General features: G+C 39.6%; 1 protein-coding gene across 3 annotated transcripts in view; it reads left to right on the top strand.

Moving 5' to 3' along the window:
• The window catches only part of FAM135B (family with sequence similarity 135 member B), a 205,910-nt gene that overhangs the window by 174,295 nt on the left and 11,563 nt on the right, over window positions 1-20,052 (top strand). Inside the window, exons 10-20 of one of the 3 annotated variants that reach the window (XM_058037054.1) lie at window positions 479-634; window positions 2,715-2,788; window positions 5,642-5,796; window positions 6,897-8,279; window positions 8,790-8,955; window positions 10,730-10,896; window positions 12,119-12,210; window positions 14,389-14,486; window positions 14,809-14,960; window positions 15,766-15,876; window positions 18,336-18,449. In XM_058037054.1, the coding sequence (XP_057893037.1) occupies window positions 479-634; window positions 2,715-2,788; window positions 5,642-5,796; window positions 6,897-8,279; window positions 8,790-8,955; window positions 10,730-10,896; window positions 12,119-12,210; window positions 14,389-14,486; window positions 14,809-14,960; window positions 15,766-15,876; window positions 18,336-18,449 (2,668 nt within the window). Of the gene's footprint in view, window positions 1-478; window positions 635-2,714; window positions 2,789-5,641; window positions 5,797-6,896; window positions 8,956-10,729; window positions 10,897-12,118; window positions 12,211-14,388; window positions 14,487-14,808; window positions 14,961-15,765; window positions 15,877-18,335; window positions 18,450-20,052 lie in introns of all 3 variants that reach the window. The other 2 variants (XM_058036972.1, XM_058036880.1) reach the window with 2 other exon arrangements.

Here is a 20,052-nt window from a genome sequence, read left to right as displayed (position 1 = left end):
TTGAGGACACAGTGTTTTGGTTTGAGGTTTCTTGTTATGTTCCCCCACAATCACCCATCTGTATTCTAATGTGACGTGGCTGACGGGGCTCCTTTGCTAACAGAGTCTGACCATGGTTTATTATTTCAGAGCATCCAGCACCATCTGGTGGATAATTTTGAACCCACACATTTTAGGGTTTTTTTCCCCAGTTACTACACCTGCAGTAAAGTGTCTGCAAAAAATTCCCGCTTCTTGCTCTCTGACTGTATAGCTGAGACCATTTGCAGTAAAATATGTGATTTTAAAGAGAAAAAGAAAATGTCTCACCAGCTTTATTTAGGGTAAAATAACTGAAATTGGTAGCTTTAGTAATAATATCCCTAAATCAAGAGAAATTTTTCTTGTTGCTTTTGTTCCGAAAGGGACTTAATCTGATATACTAACTGATTCTTTTCCATAACATCTTTGATCTCATAATTTCCTTTCTGTCCTTCAGCTGCTAAGCAATCCAGAGAACATAGCAGAGAAGATAAGCAAGGACCTTGCCTGGCTTTGCTCTCACCTCCTGGCCCTGTGGACCCAGTTCCTAGAGGTGGCCACGCTCCATCCAGAAGTCACAGCTTATCTGACTCAGGAACATCACATGCTAAGGGTAATCTTAAAAAGTTAAAAGCAAGTCCAGTAATGGTCACATCTTGTTAAACATTAGAGGTTTATTTGGATGTATATTTCCAATCCAATTCTGCCTCTATGATTATTTACATGATATGGGGTGAGCACAACTCTTGTTGTGCTCACCCCATATCATGTAAATAATACATGTTGAAGAGGAGGGGAAGAAGAGGTGAAACCCAGGATTTGAAATTACAGATTTCAGTTTCTGGAATGAAGATGGTTGAGTTTGTGTGACCCAGGATCCTACATAAAATGAGTAACTTTGAACACCAGGATTAGACATAGAACAGCAGATGTGTGGGAAGGGGTATATGTCCTTATATCCATAAATCATAAACATTTGATTAAAAAAAAAACAAACATCACAGTGACAAAAAAAATACTATTTCATTTTAACTGGTTTCACAAAACTACCAAAAGGAATATAGATTTGTTTTCTTCCCTGATATATATATAGCTATTTCCCTTTCTCACAATGAAGTGCACACAGCAAAATAATAATATTGTTGATGTTGAAATTGCTTCTTGTACTTGGTAATAAAGAAGGCACAAAACCACTTGTCATTTTAGCAAACATTGTCAGATCTGCTTATCTGATTAGTTCAGCAAGTGTTCTGTCTTCCATCAGGACGTTCTTGGTTATTGACCAGACACCAGCTCAGCACATCACCTGAGCTGAACTCAAAGTCTGATCTAATCATCAGAGCAGGGACAGTGGAGGAAAGGGCAGGATTCACCTTGCAGGCATGAGGAGTGTGCAGGGAAGGTATTGACACCTCAGCTCATGCTCTGCTCCTGTCAGTCAGTGGAGGTCAGAGTGACCAGAACAATCTCCTCTGGAGCTCACAAAAATGGGGCATAAAATTCAGGTGGAGGTGGCTGAGTGCCTGGTGCTGAAACTCCTCTGGTTATTCTGTGAGATCTCCCTTGACTCTGGGGGGGACCTGGGTGGTTTTCAGTCAAAGAACCCAACTTGGTGTGTTCCCAGCTCCAGCAAGGTGAATCTCAGCCCCTGGGTTGTTCCAGCCTTGACTGATGCCAACTCTGTTCTTGACCTTTGTCAAATTACACAACTTTGTATGCTCTGGTTCTTCCCCATATAAACTGTGTGTAATTACACTTTTTCACCTCTGTAGAATGGTTTGAGAGCCCTAAATAGAAAGTCCTACTGTTAAGACACAGTCTTTTTGAAGGAGTGCTCATCCTTTGTTTAGTAAGGCCATTTGCTGAAGTACAGCTGGGATTTAGGGAAATGCTGAGATGCTCTGACATATGCTTTCCACTGCCATTTTCTGTCCCTGTAACAGAGGTCACTTTTACAATTATTATTAGGAATGTATGGGCTGCAGTTTAACAGCTCAGTACATTTGATTGCATATTATGCTTGATTCATTTAAACTCAAAGCCTATTCCAGGGCAGATGACAGCCCTGAATTTTTAATAGCTTATTTCACACTCTGTGCTCTGCCTGCCACTTCAGATCCATGGCTCTTTTGTAATTGATTGTCCAACACTGAACATACCTAATGCCCATGAAGGAATTAGAAGAGCTCTCAGTTTGTGAGCATCATGACATAGACAGGTGTGTTTCTACTGTGATAGGGCTCATTCTCCTCTGGGCTGACATGTAAGACTTCCTTTGCTGTTGTGGTAGTTTGAGAGTCACTGTGGATGTTCCCATAGAAGAGATGATAAATTACGAATTTTTATAATTTAATACATCACTCCACCACTGCTTTTGCACAGTGGGAAAGGAATAAATCTTCCCAACTTTAACAACACAGGTGAAAATGGTAAATTTGACAGCTTTAAGAAATTAGTTAGAAGATGCTGATAACCAAAGTTTGATTTATTGTCGAGGGAGTCTTACCCTGCAGCAAAATATGCTACAATAACAGCTGCTTTGTGCTGGGCTGGGAAAATGAAGCAGAATTCAACTCTTTTTTAATGTCAGCACTAATGAATCTGGTCCTGGCAGTCAGTGCTGTGCTCTTAGACTGATGGCACTTGTCACCTTTCAGCAGATCTTAGGTTTAATTTGTGCATCTCTCTCTCAGGTGAGAAGATTCTCAGAAGCCTTCTTCTACACTGAGCACCAGAAACCTGCTGTGCTCATGTTCCAGGAAGGCCTGTAAGTAAACCATCAACACTCCCCTATCTCTGGAATTATTAAAAATTTACTTTAAAATATTTTGCAGTCAAGAACAAGATCTTTTTCTGTAGAGTGTGAAGGAATTTGGTTTGAGAGAGGTCATTGGATCTGTTTTAGCTCCATATTGTAAACCCATTGAAATGAGTTTCAAAAGCGACTGATCAGGCTGGCCCCAGAAATAATTAAAATAATTAATTTTATTTTCTAGCTACATAGATATATATATGTATATGTATATCTGTATGTGTGTGTATATATATATATATATATATATATATATATATATATATATATATATTCAAATGCACCAGATCCAGCACTGGTCCTTCTAGTGGGAAATACCTGTTGAAAAGCAACGAATCTTAACATTTACAAATTTGCTTTTTACCACCCCAAGCCATTACAAGGTGAATATTTCTTTCTGCTGGACAATTTCCGCTTGTAACCAAATTGTTAAGAGTGAAAAACCAGTCTTAAAGTTATGCCAGGGCAAATCCTGCCCTTGGTTTTAGCCCATGAACCCAAGTGGAGGACTTGGATGATGCTCAGGACCTGACCCCTGAAGGCAGAGTTCAAAGAAGGATGCTCAGATTTGAATTTCTGAGAAATGAAGGTTATCCAGACTATTTGTCACCATGGGCAGATCACAACATTACCAGTGTGAAACCCATCCTTTAGAAGGGGCTGAAAGGCCATGACATCAGGTCCTGTCACAATGATGATTTTTAAGTGAGGCATTTGCCTCTGACCTAGTGCAGAGGGGAAAATTGCTTTTATCAGAGCTGCCATTGGGGACATTAAGGCTGATTCAGTGTTGATGGAAAGGGCCCTGACTTCATTAATGGATGGGTTGTACAAGGCTGCCTTGTTCTGCCAAATTAGAGCAGCACCATAGCTGCAGCATCCCAGCTGTGTTCATTTGGTTCTCCCATGTCAGGATTTAGGGAGCTGAGTACAAGGAAAACCCCATGTCAAGATCCTGGGGTGAGGACACACACACTCATGGCCCTGTTCAAACAAACATAATTCTGCACTGGGGAAAGCCTAATTGCATGAAGTGCTTCTATTTCTCCAGGCAGTCACAGGAGTAGCCCAACAGATAAGTATCATGTTTTTCTCAGTGGTTATCAAGAAGAGTAACAAAAAAAAAAAAAAAAAAAAAAAAAGGACAATTATTACTTGGTCTGTGCAGAAAATTTGGTCTATGCAGGCTTAGAGCCAAGTTTTCTTCCTGAATATGCTAGATTATGTAAATGGAAAAACAGCTTCTTGGCTCTCAGAGTATTATTGATATTGGGTGTAGTAGTAGGGATTATTGGTTGTGTTCACAAGGTCACCAGTTCAGATGAGTGCTCAGTGTGCCAGTTTCTGTACAAACACCTCAAGCAGTACCTTCTCTCTCCCCATTTTATTTTCCTCCTTACCAGACAGGAGCTGGTTTTTGCCTCCCATGCTGTTGTAGGTTTGTGTGAAGCTGTGCACGTCTGTGCCTGACAGCATTTGACAGCTTAGGCAGAAGAGGACACACCATTCCCAGCAGGCTGAGTGTGGCACAGGGTGGAGGCCTCTAGGAGGTCTCAAACCCTCAGATTTTACAGACAAAAACATTTCTCCTTGCTCACTTCAATATCAATTATTCATCTTTTTCCAAGGGGTAGGTAATAATGAGACAAGGGATAATGGCTTTAAGATGAAGAACAGATTTGCTTTCAGCTGACCATCAATAAAAATCTTTTTGCCTTACTCTCTGTATTTCATGTTTTCCACATTTTTAGAGACAGATATTTAAGTAGGAAGGCCCATCAGAAATAAAAGTTATTGTATTGATTTTTTTTATAGTCAAACACATATTCACCTGCCAGTTTAGTGTCACATTCACTGAGGAGAGCCAGTTAACATTTTGAATGGCCTAAATGATGGAAACAGATTGCAGGCTACAAAAAAGCCAGAGAGAGACTTTTTACAAGGACACATAGCAATAGGACAAGGGGAATTGGCTTCTAGCTGAAAGAGAGTAGGTTTAGATCAGGTATAAATTCTTTACTGTGAAGGTCGTGGGGCACTGGAATGGTTTATTCAGAAACTCTGTGGCTGCCCCATCCCTGCAATTGTTCAAGGCCAGGTTGAGCAAACTGGTCTGGTGGAAGGTCCCCCTACCCATCCAAGGGGGATAGAACTAAATATTCTTGAAGGTCTTTTCAACCCTAAACCCTTCTATGATTCTGTGACTCTGACAAGAGACAGTGGCTGAGTGATTGCCTTTGCTCTTCCAGATTGGTGCATGTGTGAGACAGCTCTCTGTGAGTGCTCTGAGGTCTGATAGAAGTGAGACAGAGGACTTGCCAGGCATCCTTCTTGGCTTTGTTCTTCCCTGTACCGCTCAACCAGATTTTGGATTATTGCTTCCTGCATCTGGGCTTTGAAACCCTGACCACAGCCAGAGTGACAGACCACATTTCCTGACCAGAAACCAGCTGAGGGATCCAGCCCCAGCCAGCAGCTGAGACCCTTGGGAGGACAGCAATGGGTTATGGCAGCTAGCAGGAGCCTATGACAGTGGGATCTGGAATAATTTCAAAACCACTGAGATTTTTCAAGAAGGGATTGAGCCAGTTGTAGATATTTCTAACTGAGATGGAAACCTAAGAGTTTTGGGTACCCCTATCATGCAGTACTGCTTCTCTTTAAACACATTGACTCTGTCCTCAGCCTGAATATCTGGGCTCACAGGACTAATGGAGAAACAGCTCAGTAGAAACAGCACAGTAGAAGCAACACAGATTAACTCAACAGATACTGAAGCACTCAATTTGTTTTGTATTTTGCTGCCAGGATCCAGAGCCACGCACAGATTTCTACAGAAATTCGAAATTCGGATTATTTCACCAGCATGCCCCCACTGCCGGCAGAATGCCTGGACATCGACGGGGACTGGAACACACTCCCAGTTATCTTTGAAGATAGGTACACAGACATGCCTTGCAAAGGTGAGTGAAACTCCACAGGGCAGAGCTTCATGAGGCAGATTGAGCTGAGGAAGGCACTTCCCCAGCTCTGGATAAGGGATCTCACATCCCTTGGGCTTATGAACTCGGAAAAGAGTGTGACCCTCTAAATAATGCAGCTGAATTTTAGTATTTTCCCTAACAGTAGAGTATTTCCTTCACATTTTTCATCTTGAAATTAAGCTTTCTTTAAAATTAGCTGGAGGAAAAATCTAGAAAGAAAATCAGATCTGTTGGATTCTTGCTATAGTAATAATTTAAAGGAAAAACACTTGACTGATATCCCCACTATGACATCTAGTGGTAAGAAATCTCAGAACAAAACCCCACAACTACAGTGTAAAGCCCCACGCCCCTGAAAGGCAGCATTGCCTTCCAAAAAATATTTTGCCCTTTGAGTACCCAAACCAAATTTTTAATTAAGAAATTTTTTAGTTCCAGAGTTATTTAGTGAAACCTCATAGCCTTACTACCTCTTTTCTTTTCATTTAACCTCTAAACTTACCAAGGAAGCAATATGTATTAATACTATAGGTGTCTAGTGAATATAGTCTGTGTTACAAAATCTTCACTGTTCCACAGTTTTTCTACTGCCTAAATTGTGACAATGTGCATTAAAGATATTTAAATTATTAAACTGAGTACTAAACTGCTTCAAAGTAAGACCTATACCATGAACAATATTGAATGACACCAGGAATACAAAGAAGTGTCCATTTTGTTTTGCTTACCTACAGTCTTAAAAGCAAAAGTATAGGTACAGCTATACTGAGGAAAGTGTATTTTATTAATATTGTCTTCTTTTGCCTAACTATAGTTGTTCAGTGAGTGCAATTCTTAAACGCACTCTGGCATGTGCATTTGTAATATGCCTTTAATGTATGTATAATTTTTATAATGTAAAATTATAGAATAATATTTTAGAGTTTAAAATCCGTTTTCAAAATCTCCCAATTCTTTGGGATAATTTATTATGCTCTTACAGGTAATACTTTCTTTCTTTCTTTCTTTCTTTCTTTCTTTCTTTCTTTCTTTCTTTCTTTCTTTCTTTCTTTCTTTCTTTCTTTCTTTTCTTTCTTTAGATCAGAATTTGGAAGTTTTCCCAGATTTTGAGGTTTCTGAAAATACTCAAGTGGATGTAAAACTGGAAAATGAAGACTGTGCATCAGATGATGCCCCTGCAGTAATGAAAGGAGACTTTGAAAAAGACACTCTTGTAATACACACAGACAGGATAAGCAGGAATCCCTCATGCCTACACAGCAGTACTGAAGCTGCTGCTAAGGGTTTAAACCAGCACCCTACATCTCAGGTATGTACAATAAACAAAGAAGGCCAAAGGAAACCTGAAAATATTTTTGTTTCAAGAGAGGAAACTATTTCTGACTCAGAGCCAGGCAATACAGAACAAATATCAGAAGACCTTAAAACATCCGAGGAAGTTTTATTAAAAGGTAATAGACTCGGGGCAGATGTTGCCTGTGGAGACACAGTACCCAGCAATAAGGACTCTCACAAACGTGAGCCCACACTTATTGTCAGTGCTCAGCATGAGTGTGGAGCATGTGGAACTGATGGCTTGGAAGACAGCGCTGAAATACATGAACTAGATGAATTTGGTCATCCTGAAACTAATTTCACTTCATCTGAGCTTGCACTGAATGAATTGACCAGTCTTGGAAAGCCAGAGGATGCAGACACCAAGGCTCATCTCCCTGTTTTGAAAGCTTTGCCTTCCCACAGCTGTGAAGTGAAATCAGCCACAAAGGAGCCAAGAAGTGAGGAGAGTGAAGAATTCACCCTGATTTCAGGGGTCATAAAAAGATCCTCCTCTATAATATCTGATTCAGGCATTGAGAGTGAACCCAGCTCGGTGGCATGGTCTGATGCTCGCAGCCGCGCCCTGGAGCTGCCCAGTGACCGAGAGATCCTGCACCACCTGGTCCGGAGGCACGCCATCCACCGGAACTCCCTGGAGGGTGGCCACACGGAAAGCAACACCAGCTTGCCCAGTGGTATCCAGGCATCGCTCACATCCATCAGCTCTTTGCCCTTTGAGGAAGAGGAGCGGGAAGTGGAGCTTACCAAGCTGACCAAATCTGTCTCTGCCCCTCAGATCAGCAGCCCAGAGGAGCCCCCGGAGGAGGTGGATATATCAAAACACAGCGAAGCCACCTCAGGAGATTCAGATCACAACTTAAGAAGCTGCATGGAAACAGACGATAAAGATGGAAAAATAATCATGGACTTTTCTGAGTGTCAAATGACCACTGAAAGTGGACAAATAGAACACAGAAGACATGCCAATCCCCTCCTCAAACACAGTAGCAGTAACACTGAGTTACAAGGGAACAAGGAGAAAGGTTTTCCAGAGACTTGCTGTAGTTTGGAAAATACAAGACCACCCAGCTGTCCGAAGCAGCTCCAAGTTAATGTCTCTGAGTGCCTGTCACTGGAGAGCAATGGTGAGTGCAGCTTAAAAACACCAAGGGCTTGTAATTACTTGGACAAAAATGTAGATAAGGTTGACACAGGCATTGAGGATCCAAAGGATAAACTTAAGCCGGACAGTTTAAAAGTACAACAGGGCTCTTCCAATATTAGAATTTCAGGAGAGGAAATTTTTTCACAAAGCATAAAAGTGGTACCAGATTTTTGCTATCCTGTTACAGCTCCTTCAGACACTTCCACTGAATTTGGCTCACTGCGAGGAGAACGTGGCAGCTCCCTCGCTGATGGGAGCCCAGCAGTGTGTGCAGAAATGCAGGGCTTGCAAGAAATTGAGCTCAATGACTCACCTGCCTCAGCAGACCCTGCATCAGGGGCCCACCAGGCTGAACGTCCTCAGGAGCCCAACAGCCAAGAGAATAAACTTGTAGTGAACGGCGCCGGGTTTCCTTTGGCCGCGACAGAGGGAGTGGCCATGGAAAGCAGAAAGGCTGCTGATGTGGTTAACATGTCCATCTCTTGCACAGCCACCTGTCTTCCCTTTTCTTCCGTGCTCAAAGAGACCCCTGCCATGGCGGGCTCCTCGGCAAAGCAGGCCGCGTTCCCCATCACGCGCCAGCCGCTGGGCTCCTTCGGAGTCGTCTGTCCTAATTCGGACGAGATGGACGAAGAGACCAACGAAAGGATGCTGAAGTAAGAATAACGAATTACTTCATTAATGTAGCTGTAATGCTGAGAGAACCTGACACAGTTCAGGACCCTAATGCACTAGGCGTACAGGAAGCTTGCATTTGAGACAGTTGCCTGAGGAATTTCAGTATAAATAATCCAAACAGACAAATGGTTCATATAGAATGAATAATCTAAATAGACAGGAAGGATGAAAACACAGGGAGACTGAGACTGCCAGAGACATCAGGTCTTTAATTCTCATGAAAAGCAGTGGGATTTAGGTATCTAAGTAATCTTTGAGAGCTGATCCTCCTTCCTGAAATCCAGGTTATGCACACCAGAGTATCGATCCCTGATAGTTCACTGTGGAAGTGCCACAGACTGTTTTACTCCTATGCTTTAATAATTCCATTCAGTAGCTAAACTATGAAATGGGTAATTCAGATTGGCTGATTTGTCTCAACTTCACCTTCTCAAACTGGAAGAGTGGGAGAATTGAAGCCATGGATAGCTGGAGAAGAGGCATTGTTTTTGTTTCTTGCTTCATTGCCCAATACAAAAGTGCCGCATTGTGACCTTGACGTCACATGGGCTCGTTTCACAGATTGGCACACTAGCACTTATATTTGTCCAGTGTAGTTGGGTGTCTCTTCTGTGTTGATGAAAAACAGTAGCTTTGAAATTTCTCAGTCCATTCAGCTGCCCAAAATGTTGGCTGTCTGCATGTACATTCATTTTCAACCCAAGATTTTGTTTTTATTCTTTTGAAAGAGTCCTGAAGTTTTATACACCATGCTTAAGTCCTGACAAATCTAAGCACAGAATTTGTTTCCTCATTGTGAAACACAACATTTGAGCATGTATTCATCCACATGAATTCAAGGCTTCCAGATTCATGGCCCAAAAGCTATTTTTTTCATTCTTCTGTCCCCTTAAAATTAGTTGGACTGATGTAAGTAGTTGCTCATTATTGGACTTGAGTATCTTAGAGGTCTTTTCCAATCTCAATGATTCTGTGATTATATCAGGTTGCCTTAAGAGATCCCCAAGCTTTAAAGGTTATATGTCCAAAGCTTGTCCTTCCCAGTTTTCTACTTAATTCTGCACTTACATTTTGACTATTGATTCCCAAATTATCTGGATAAGTTTTAATGAGTAAAAAAGCCGTTGAAGAGTTTGGCATCTTCAGGCAGCAGAATGCTTCAGGATGAATTGAGTGTCAAAATTTAGACCTTTAGTAGGAAAGGTGTTAATTATTTCAGCATTGAGATGTTCTTCTAAATTCTACTAAATTGTTTCAAAATAATCTAAAATCAAATTAACCCCAAAATATCTACCACATGAGGTGCGTCCCTTAACTCTGGCGTAAGGAAAAGTGAAAGGACCTTCTACCTGACTATAAGTGCATCTGATGGTAGAAAAATTATACATTTTGCATTTCAGTGCCTATAAGGCCAATGACATTGTTAAGAGGCAAAATTGTTAATTCTGTACCTCAGTCTCATTTTATGAGCTACCAGAATATTATTTTTTGCTACTCTTTCATTCCTTTGGCAATTGTGACTTGCTAATGCACTTTAGTTTTTCCCTTTGGTATGTAGACAAATTACAAAGAAACAGAGTTTATTCCCTTCATTCTGACTTCTCTCGGTCCTAATAAATAAGGAATTGCATCCAGGTCTCTACTTGAAAGTTGAAAACATAATTTCTTGCAAAGACAAGCCTCCTCATTTCTAGTTTGAAGGTTTATTGCTGACCACTCAGTTCTATTGTGATTAACTAATGTATTCTCCAGTTTTTATCAGGCCAAAGAAAAATTTAAAAAAGAAATGAAGATTGAAGGATTTCTGTACAGTGACTTATCTGTACTAGCTTCTGATATCCCATATTTTCCACCAGAGGAAGAGGAAGAAAATTTGGAAGATGGAATTCACCTGGTTGTCTGTGTCCATGGATTGGATGGTAAGGCCAGGAAGAATTGCTATTTGTAAGTCATTTTGGTGTAAATTATGAAAAAGGACAGATGTTCAGCAAGTATTAAAGAATGGAGAATTTAAGTATTTGTATTAGCTAGGTATTTATTCCTTATTATGCTATTTCGTCCATTGTAATAAAGAATCCATGAGAATATTAAATATTGCTGCTAATATATGGGGTCCTGCTATCTGTTGTTGTGTTTTGGTTTTTTGGTTTTTGTTGTTTTGGTTTTTTTTTAACAGCAATATACACCAAAGCACATCAGTCCTCCTGTGAACAGGAAGAGTGCATTGCAGTAACTCCTTGTCTTTCCACAGATGCTTGATTGTTTTGCAGCATGTCCCCAGGAGGGAAATGTTATTTAAACCCCCAAAACACTGTCATAGATTAGATAGAGGCTGACTTTATAAAGTGAGAGAATAAAAGTCATTCTTCACTGCAGAGGAAGCAGGTCTTGGGGTTTTTAATGTATATGCTTTCTAAGCAGGAAACAGTTATGTTAAATGTAAACTTTCTCTTGGCAAATTATCAATATCAATTAGAAAGGTGTAGATGTTAACACTGAAACAACAGAGGAAAAGTGGTAGAGGCTCTGATATTTAAAAAAACAGAAAAAGAAAAACAAACACTGGCTTGTGCCAGGACTGTTTGCCATTTAGCATCTCAGTAGCAGGAATGCCCTTCTCATTAGGTAGTGGTACTTTCTTTACCCACAAAAATTTCAGAAGACTTTGGAATTTCCTAGTACAGAATGAGACAGTTCTCAAAATATTAGGAGTCTGATAGTATTTGAGCACCAGCTCTAATTGTGAATACATGAGATGGGCCACTCTGCATCTGAAGGTACGGCCCTACAGCCCAGCACAGGTATTGAGGTGTCCCTGGGGGCCTCACCTGAGCTTGTTGTCTTTTTGTCTTACTTCTGCTATTCAGCAAATAGAGGGCAGATTTATTCTGGACCTGATCTTTGCCCTTTCTAACCCACTATTTATGCAGTCCCCACAGCAGCAGGTGAGGCCCAGCCCACCTGGGCAGGCTGTGGGAATTTCTGTTCTCTTGCTGTTTCAATGCATGATCCTGAGGTGTGATAATGTTCTTAGCAGCACTTAGCAAGAGCTCCACGGTGTCAAGGTTGTTGTGTTAAATTAACTATATATTGGTTACTTTTCTGTTGGATTGCATCTTATAAAATACCATTTGTTCCTAGGTAACAGTGCAGATCTGCGGCTGGTAAAGACTTTTATTGAACTGGGACTTCCTGGTGGAAAACTGGACTTCCTAATGTCGGAAAGAAATCAGGTAGAACAGAGCTAATTTCTGTCTTCCTTTCAATTGCTGAAATAGTGCCTTCAGCAAAAGCCTTTTCACCACCTGAGTGAAACAAAAGCCCTGGGGAATTCAGGGAGTTTTATGTAGCATTTAGTGCAAAGGCTTGGTTCTATTCCTGTCTAATTTGATAGGGTGTTCAAACCTATTGGAAAATATCCCTGGCATTAAAGTCAAAGGCAATGACATTAGAAGTAATAGGACTAGACCTTAGAGGAAAAAAATGGATTTATCCTGCCAGTTTGCAAACTTGGCAGCCTGGTGCCTCTGCAACACAGCAGCAACAGAAAGCAGCAAGTTTAGTGGTGCTAAATTCTTTGAGGATGTGGAATATCCAGCAGGTGTCAGCTCCCTTTGCTGAGAATGAAAGAGAAAGATTCTTTGCTGCATCAGCCATTGTTTCTCCTGTTGCAGTGTTTGTGGGATTTATATCCTTGAATGATAAAGAAATGTCTTCCAGAAAAATTGATTGCTGGTCTAGGTAGAGAAACAGAAATGAATCCTGTGCTTTGCTTGGCAGTGGAGCCATATTTATGACCAAAGGCCTAACTTTATGCACAAGATAAGGATTTCCATTGTGCAGTCAGAAACATTATTCTGATTTATGAGTACCTGAGAAACCTGAGTTAAAACTTTCTAACCTTGTTTGTTCAAAAGCTTTTATATTTTGAAGTGGCTGGTTGGTGTTCCTGTGTGAACTTGCCACTTCCAGCACGCAGCTCTGTCAGCAGCAGAACTGGAGAGTGAATGTAAGCAAGGTGAAAATAGTCAGGAGACCACTTCACACTTCCATCAAGGCCTCTTCCAAGAGAAGAGAATGTTTTCAGAGAATGAAACATACAATATTTGTATTTCTCCAGAGTCCATAATGGAAGCTATTTAGAGATCTTATTGTCTGAGAAAGTGGGGAAGTTCTCACAGCACTGGAAGTGGAACCTAGGTGACTTGATGGCTATTTTAATGTTATAAAGCATCTCATCAATGTTTTTCCCTTCTCTGAGAACCACACTGAAAATGACCCAAGAAACCAGTCATTTAGCTGGTTTGCTTTATAGAGAAAAATTCAAACCACTTTTTTAGGCATTTATTTGTGATGCATTTGACAAGCTCAGTCAGGCTGAAATGATAGTAAAGAATGGAGATATAATCAGGTGAAATATGACACTTGACATATTTTGGTTATGATTAACATTCAGGCTGATATTCTTGCACTTTTAAACAACATGAAAGGTTTGCGATAATGAACCTAGGAGGAAATCATTAATTATCAATGCAGACAAAACAAACAGGCAGAAGGTTACTGGACTGTTTTTAGTTTATGAGAACATTTATTTTAAGTCTGTGCTGCAAAGTGAATATCGACATGTTTTCCTGTGCAAGAGCTGCAATTAGCAAGATGAGTTGTGTCACAAAAGCATTAATTACTCATATGTTTCAAAAGCATTAATTACTCATATCTTTACTCTGAATAGCTGTTCCAACATTTGATGATTGTTTTGTGGCATCTCATTAGTTAGGAGTTTGATTTAGAGTCCTGTTGGATTGCCAAATTATAAAGTTCTGAATAAGATCTGCCTGTAATTGTATAGACTGGAAATATATTGTTTGTTTTATTGTCTCACAACTGGCAGTACTGTTGCAAGCAACAAATTATTCGTCTGTCTCTCGCACTCATTCTCTTACTGATGACTGTTGAATAACAAATAACACACAGCATTTGATTGAGATGGCCAAATAATTTTGTGATTACATCCTTAGCATCAACATAACCCTCATGTCAAAGTATAATCATGTAAAGCATTTTATTGCAGTAATCTGTTGAATCCTAAATGCCAAAAGCTTTTCTTTCATGTGCAGACCTTGGTATCTAGAGCAGCTGAGTATTGGCAACTCTCACCAGTGTCCAGTCAGGCTGCTTTAGCACCATACTTATGATTCTGGAATCACTCAGCAACCTCTCTCAAAGGAGAACTTCAGTTTAAAATAGGAACTGGAGACCGATAAAAATTTCTCTTCTTCCCCCTTGAGCATGTAAAAAGAAAATTTGCACTGTTTTTTTACATTTCTGCTTGAATTTGACTTTAAAAATAACATCAGTCTGCAAGAAGTGTAATGTATTTTAATTCATGAACTCATTTAATTTTTCAACAGACTGATACATTTGCTGATTTTGATACAATGACTGACCGATTATTGGATGAAATTATTCAGCATATCCAGTTGTACAACCTCTCCATATCCCGAATAAGGTAAGCCTTATTAAATAGCAAATAGTGTGCAACTGTTTGAGTTACATGAGCAACATTGAGTAAATTAGCTTTTCCTAAAGTGCCCTGTGTCAAAAGCCATTGAATCAGTGATATTTTTACATTCGTACAGATGAGAATGAAAGCGAAAGATTCTTATGAAAGAGAATCTTGTAGGCTGAAAAAAATCATTAAATGATAACTAAAGGATCTTATTGAAAGTCCTGACAGAGTCCTCCCTCTAGAGCCATTTGTGCCATTTGTGTTTATTTCAAAGGAAACACAGATGGGTTTCCTATTAATGTAATTCTTTTTTTCCCAACAGTTTTATTGGACATTCCCTTGGTAATGTCATCATTCGATCTGTACTAACTCGCCCCAGGTTTCGCTATTACCTCAACAAGCTACATACCTTCCTGTCCCTCTCTGGGCCTCACCTGGGAACCCTTTACAACAACAGCACTTTGGTTAGTACAGGTAAGAGTTGATGGGAAAGTTGACTGGCTGTGGTCCACATCAGAGTGCATGAGAGGGCAACAACTGGATGTAGGATTTTATTGTATATGACTTGTACCTTGAAGTTTGGGAAAATATTTGATGAAGACTTCAAACCTTCAAACTTCAGAAAACAAATTTAATTTTTAATATCTACAAGGTCCATCATATTTCTCTCTGGAAAGCTCAGGGGTGTGCAACAGTGAGAGATGAACCTTAGTTTCCACTTAGTCTCCCACTTCTCTGTTGCAAATAAAGAGAGGTATCTCCATGAAAAAGATGGAGATGAAAAAGAGACATTATTATGGAACTGGAATGTCCCACGTTTCAGTCTTCCTGAATATTTTTCTGACTACCATGAGACAACCACAGAATCATAGAATAGTTTGGGTTGGAAGGGCCCTTAAAGATCATCTAGTTCCACCCCTGCTATGAGCAGGGACATCCCCAATTAGAACAGTTTGCTCCAAGCCTTGTTCAACCTGACCTTGATTATTTCCAGGCATGAGACATTTGCCACCTCTCTGGGAAACCTTTTCCAGCACCTCACCACCATCATTATAAAGAATTTCTTCCTTATATGTAGCCTAAATCTACCCTCTTTTAGTTTAAAACTGTTGCCTCTATCCTGTGAGACCCTTAGACTTTTCTCCCTGTTAATTAGGAGTGTAAGAACAAACAAGACTTCTAGAAAATTATAGTGCTATCCTTACTATAGGCACATGTCTTTAACTCTCCTGCTTGATGATTTAGGAAGGATAAAAATATGCGCCAATTTTCATTCCAGGTCTATGGCTAATGCAGAAGTTAAAAAAATCAGGGTCACTTTTGCAACTGACCTTCAGGGACAATGCGGATCTACGCAAGTGTTTCCTCTATCAGCTCAGCCAAAAAACGGGTGAGTGGGGCTTGATGAGACTTGCAAATGCCAAGGGCTATTCCATGGGCTTGTGCAGGATTGTCCTATTCTCCAGGGAGCTAAGGAAATCTGCATTTTGTTAATGATCTTTCTTTAAACATGCTTTTTTGAAGGGCTGCCCTGTCTAAAATCTAATATCAATTTCATCTGCACATTTTTTCTGTGAAAGTTATTAGATAACGTCTTTGCCAAACTGTTAGCGTTAAATAAGACCTTCGTGCTGTAGTAAACATGCACCTGAATTTATATTCTGTGAGAAAGAAACATCATTCTTGACCAGCCATCATTCCTTAATTTATGCTATGGCATGAAACCCATTTTTCCTTTTTTATTATTTTTTTGTAAGTTTAACATCTCTTGTCTCTGGGAAATATGGCTCTGTGAGATGAAGAGCAAATTTTATTTATGTCTATACTGACACTTCTGTACTACAGAGATGTATGGCCTCACACTAGAAAAATTATGTCTGAATAGAGAATCTTTTCTCCTATTCTTTAGTCTGTCATGAATAAATTAAATAAATCAGGTGTTTCTTGAGAAAAGAATGCAAGCGTGATCCTTCTGTTGAAGCAGTTGTTTTCTTTTAAGTTATTTTTAATATTGAGTGTGAGCAAACTGGTGCTAAGTAGGTAGTGACAAGGTCACTACTTGAAGTTTAATCCTTTTCTGATACTTTTGTACACTTTTGTAATAGGAAACAAAGACTATGTTAATATAAATAGAACATCTAAATCTCACAGATATGCTACATAACTCAGTCAATGACAGGAAGTTGATGTAAATTGGTGTTATTTGAATTTTCCCTTTGATTCCCTAGTTCTTATTTCCATGGAATATAGTTGATAACTGCTTTACTACTGTCAAGTTCAAATAAAATTGCGTCTACACAAAAAGTTCATTTTAACTTCCCAAGCAATGAATTCCCAAGCATGTGTAGTGAGTCAAAGCAATTTGCTGCTTGTTAGCTTGGTAGACTGGAGATATAAGAGGCTATAAATGCATGTGCTGTCCTTGAAAGTGGAGAAAGCAGAAATTTAAATGTGAAGAGAATTGTCTGTAAAGTCAGAATCACCTGGATAGATGCTTAGGCAAAATATCTGAAGATATAGACATGTCCATATGTGAACATATGAGCTGGCATACTCATTCTATAGAGAGATGTCCCTACCCTGGCATTCTGCTCCCAAAAGAGGTGGGGAGAACCTACAGAGGGAGAAATGCCAGAAGCTGTGCTGTGCTTACATTGCCAGATGACTCTTTAAGCCTCCACAATTTCTGGCTTTCTTATTAAAGTAGAAGTCCCTGCTACCTTTCAATCTCCTTAACAAATGTTCCTCATGCTTGTTGTGAAAATAAAAATCAAAACAAAATCCACAATAAAATATTCTTCCCTGTTGAACCTCTTCACACAAGGTTTTAGTCATGGTAACACTCACTGGGGCTTCTATCTTTTACTTCAGACTGAATTTGCAGACTCAGTTGGTTTGATGGCACAAGAAGAAAATGATAAACACTTTAAGACAGGTTTTGTAAAGGCAGCCAGCAGGACTTTTCATTGTGGTGGTAATGGTCAGATTTTCTATGAAAGTCTAGAAATCATAGTTGTGGAATCATAGAGACATGGATGGGCCTTCAAGATCATCTGGCTCCAATCCCCTGCAATGGGCAGGGACTCCTTCCACTAGACCAGGCAGCTAAAAGCCCCATCCAGCCAGGCTCTGGTTCTGGACCCCTTTCCCATAAGAGAGAGGGAAAGATGAAGGACAAACCCAAAGCTCTTCTGTGTTCAGGATATTCTCTGAACAAGTAGGTTATGTCATCAATATCCATTTCCTTGCGTTTCTGTTAAATGTGGGTGATGGAGAACTCAAGTGACCATAGACAGGTCAAACAGCAGGAGCTCATCAGCGGCCCCATTAGCTCCAGGGAAGAGGCAGGATTTAGGGTTTTCAGTTGATGTACCAGCAGTGTGGATTTGTCAAGTGACCGATGCATACAGGGACTGGATGGACCCTAAGACTTATTCAACACCAATGTAACAGTGTGATATTATAGCAATTCTTTTTCTTCTCTATTTTGTTTGAGAATTTTACTAATTTATGGTGTTATTTTTGAACTTGATCCTGTTTAGAGGTATAAATATTTGCAAGAATAAGGTTTTAATGGAAGTTTTTTTTTACAGACAGTCCTTACTTTTCCTTGTTGACATACAATTAATATGTGTGTTGATAAGTAACAAATAGTTCACAGAAGCAACATAAATGTGTATAAGCTGTTATGAATATTTTTAATATTCTGTTGCATGTTTTAATAATTATAATCTATTTTGCACTGTAGGTTTTCAAAAGCCTTTGAACATGAAATAATCATGCTGACAATGTATTATTTTTCATCACTGTGCTTAATTGTGATTAATGTATTTAATATGTTTGCCACAGGTCTTCAGTACTTTAAAAATGTTGTGTTAGTGGCCTCACCCCAAGACAGATACGTACCTTTTCATTCAGCAAGAATAGAAATGTGCAAAAATGCACTTAAGGACAGACACACAGGTATGTTTAAGTTCTTTTATATATTCCCAAGGCTGCTGAAGAATTGCATTTCTGTGCAACTGAGGTCATTATATTAGAAAGGTTTTTCATCAACATGATGAAAACTGAAATGTTTATTTGATAAGGAAGAAAGTGTTCATTTCCCACAGGAAATTACTGAAATCAATAAAAGAAGATTTTCAAGAAGCTCTTTTCCTGATGAAAACAAATTTCAATCAGGTCATAATCAAAGGTTTCTTACTGCTTCCTCCCCTTCCCTCTAACTTTTTTTTAGGTGATAGGACTAGCTCTTGACAATGTTTTAATGTAGTCTACTGATTTACTTGTACTGTCTCCCCTTTCTTTCACATAATGAAATCTTTCTCAACACATACAAAGTAAGGAGGGTTTCCCTTTGTTTGTAATAGAGTTTAAATGACTGCAAGATAATTTAAGGGACAGATCTAAAATCATATTTTTTGTAATAAAATCTGTAAAACACATCAGGACTCACACCACCAGAGGCCCTCCTGTGAGCTCAGGTTGTGTGTATTGCTTTTGTTATTAGCAGTCTTGTTCATTTATAAAATGTTTTATGGCCTCAGTTTGATGCCACATCCAGGAATAATGTTCAGTGCAATTTCATACCCATTTCATATATGTGATTACTTAGAAATGGAGATATTCTTTGGAAGCAGAAAGAGACACACAGGCCCAATAACCAAAATAGTTGCCTTCACACCTCTTACTTAAATGACAGCTCTTTCTACCTACTTCAGACATTAATTAAAAGGAAATTCTTCAACTCACCTACAGTGGTTGTTCCTTGGGTACATGTTTATCTAATAGGAGGGAGATCATTACATTTATCAATACATCAGATCATTTATCTGCAAATGTTTCCTGAGCCATTGTTTCTGCCCCTATAAACACCTCAACTATCTCTACATTATTCCTTTCCTGCATTAGAATCAGCAGAGAAATCCAAATGGACTTGTGTCATGCCAGACCCTCTCACATTTGAATTTATAGCCAGTATGAGTCCAACCCCATTCCCTTAAAAGAAGCATGAGCATTTTCTTCACTGACAGAGGAAAGGCTGAGGACGTCCCAGGCTCATGCTAAGCAGCTTCAGCAGACCCCTCCTCATGGCCAGTGCCTCCATTAGATGAGCACTGTATGGCTGAATGTGGCCCATGTTGATGGAGTGACAAAACTATCCTTTGTCTCCTAAAAAAGGAAAAAAGCCCAGATGTTTCTTTCCTCAATTAGGTAAAAAGACACCTCATAGGACCTTGGGGACTTCACCTCAAACTTAAGGATAGCCAATTGGACAGAAGCCAGAAAGTCCCACCTAAGCAATTTATTAGAAAAGGAAGAGAACAAAGAAACTAATTGCTTTTGCGGGGTATTTTACCAGGAGCAAGAACCTTTTGCACTTGGCTCAGGCTTTCTCTGTAAAGAGTTTTTTTTATTTTGCCTTTTATTAAAACTTTTCTGTTTCCAACATGACCACAGATGCCATCCTGCTGATTTTATGCCTTCTAAGGTAGTTGAGCTATCTTGGGTGTGATATAAATCTCCAAGAGCTTATAAGACCTAGCTTGAAGAAACCATATATCAG

The sequence above is a fragment of the Melospiza georgiana genome, chromosome 1 (assembly GCF_028018845.1).
Source record: "Melospiza georgiana isolate bMelGeo1 chromosome 1, bMelGeo1.pri, whole genome shotgun sequence".
In the NCBI taxonomy this organism is placed as follows: domain Eukaryota; kingdom Metazoa; phylum Chordata; class Aves; order Passeriformes; family Passerellidae; genus Melospiza; species Melospiza georgiana.
The sequence above is the reverse complement of the archived record's forward strand: the minus strand, read 5'-3'. Positions and strand labels throughout refer to the sequence as shown.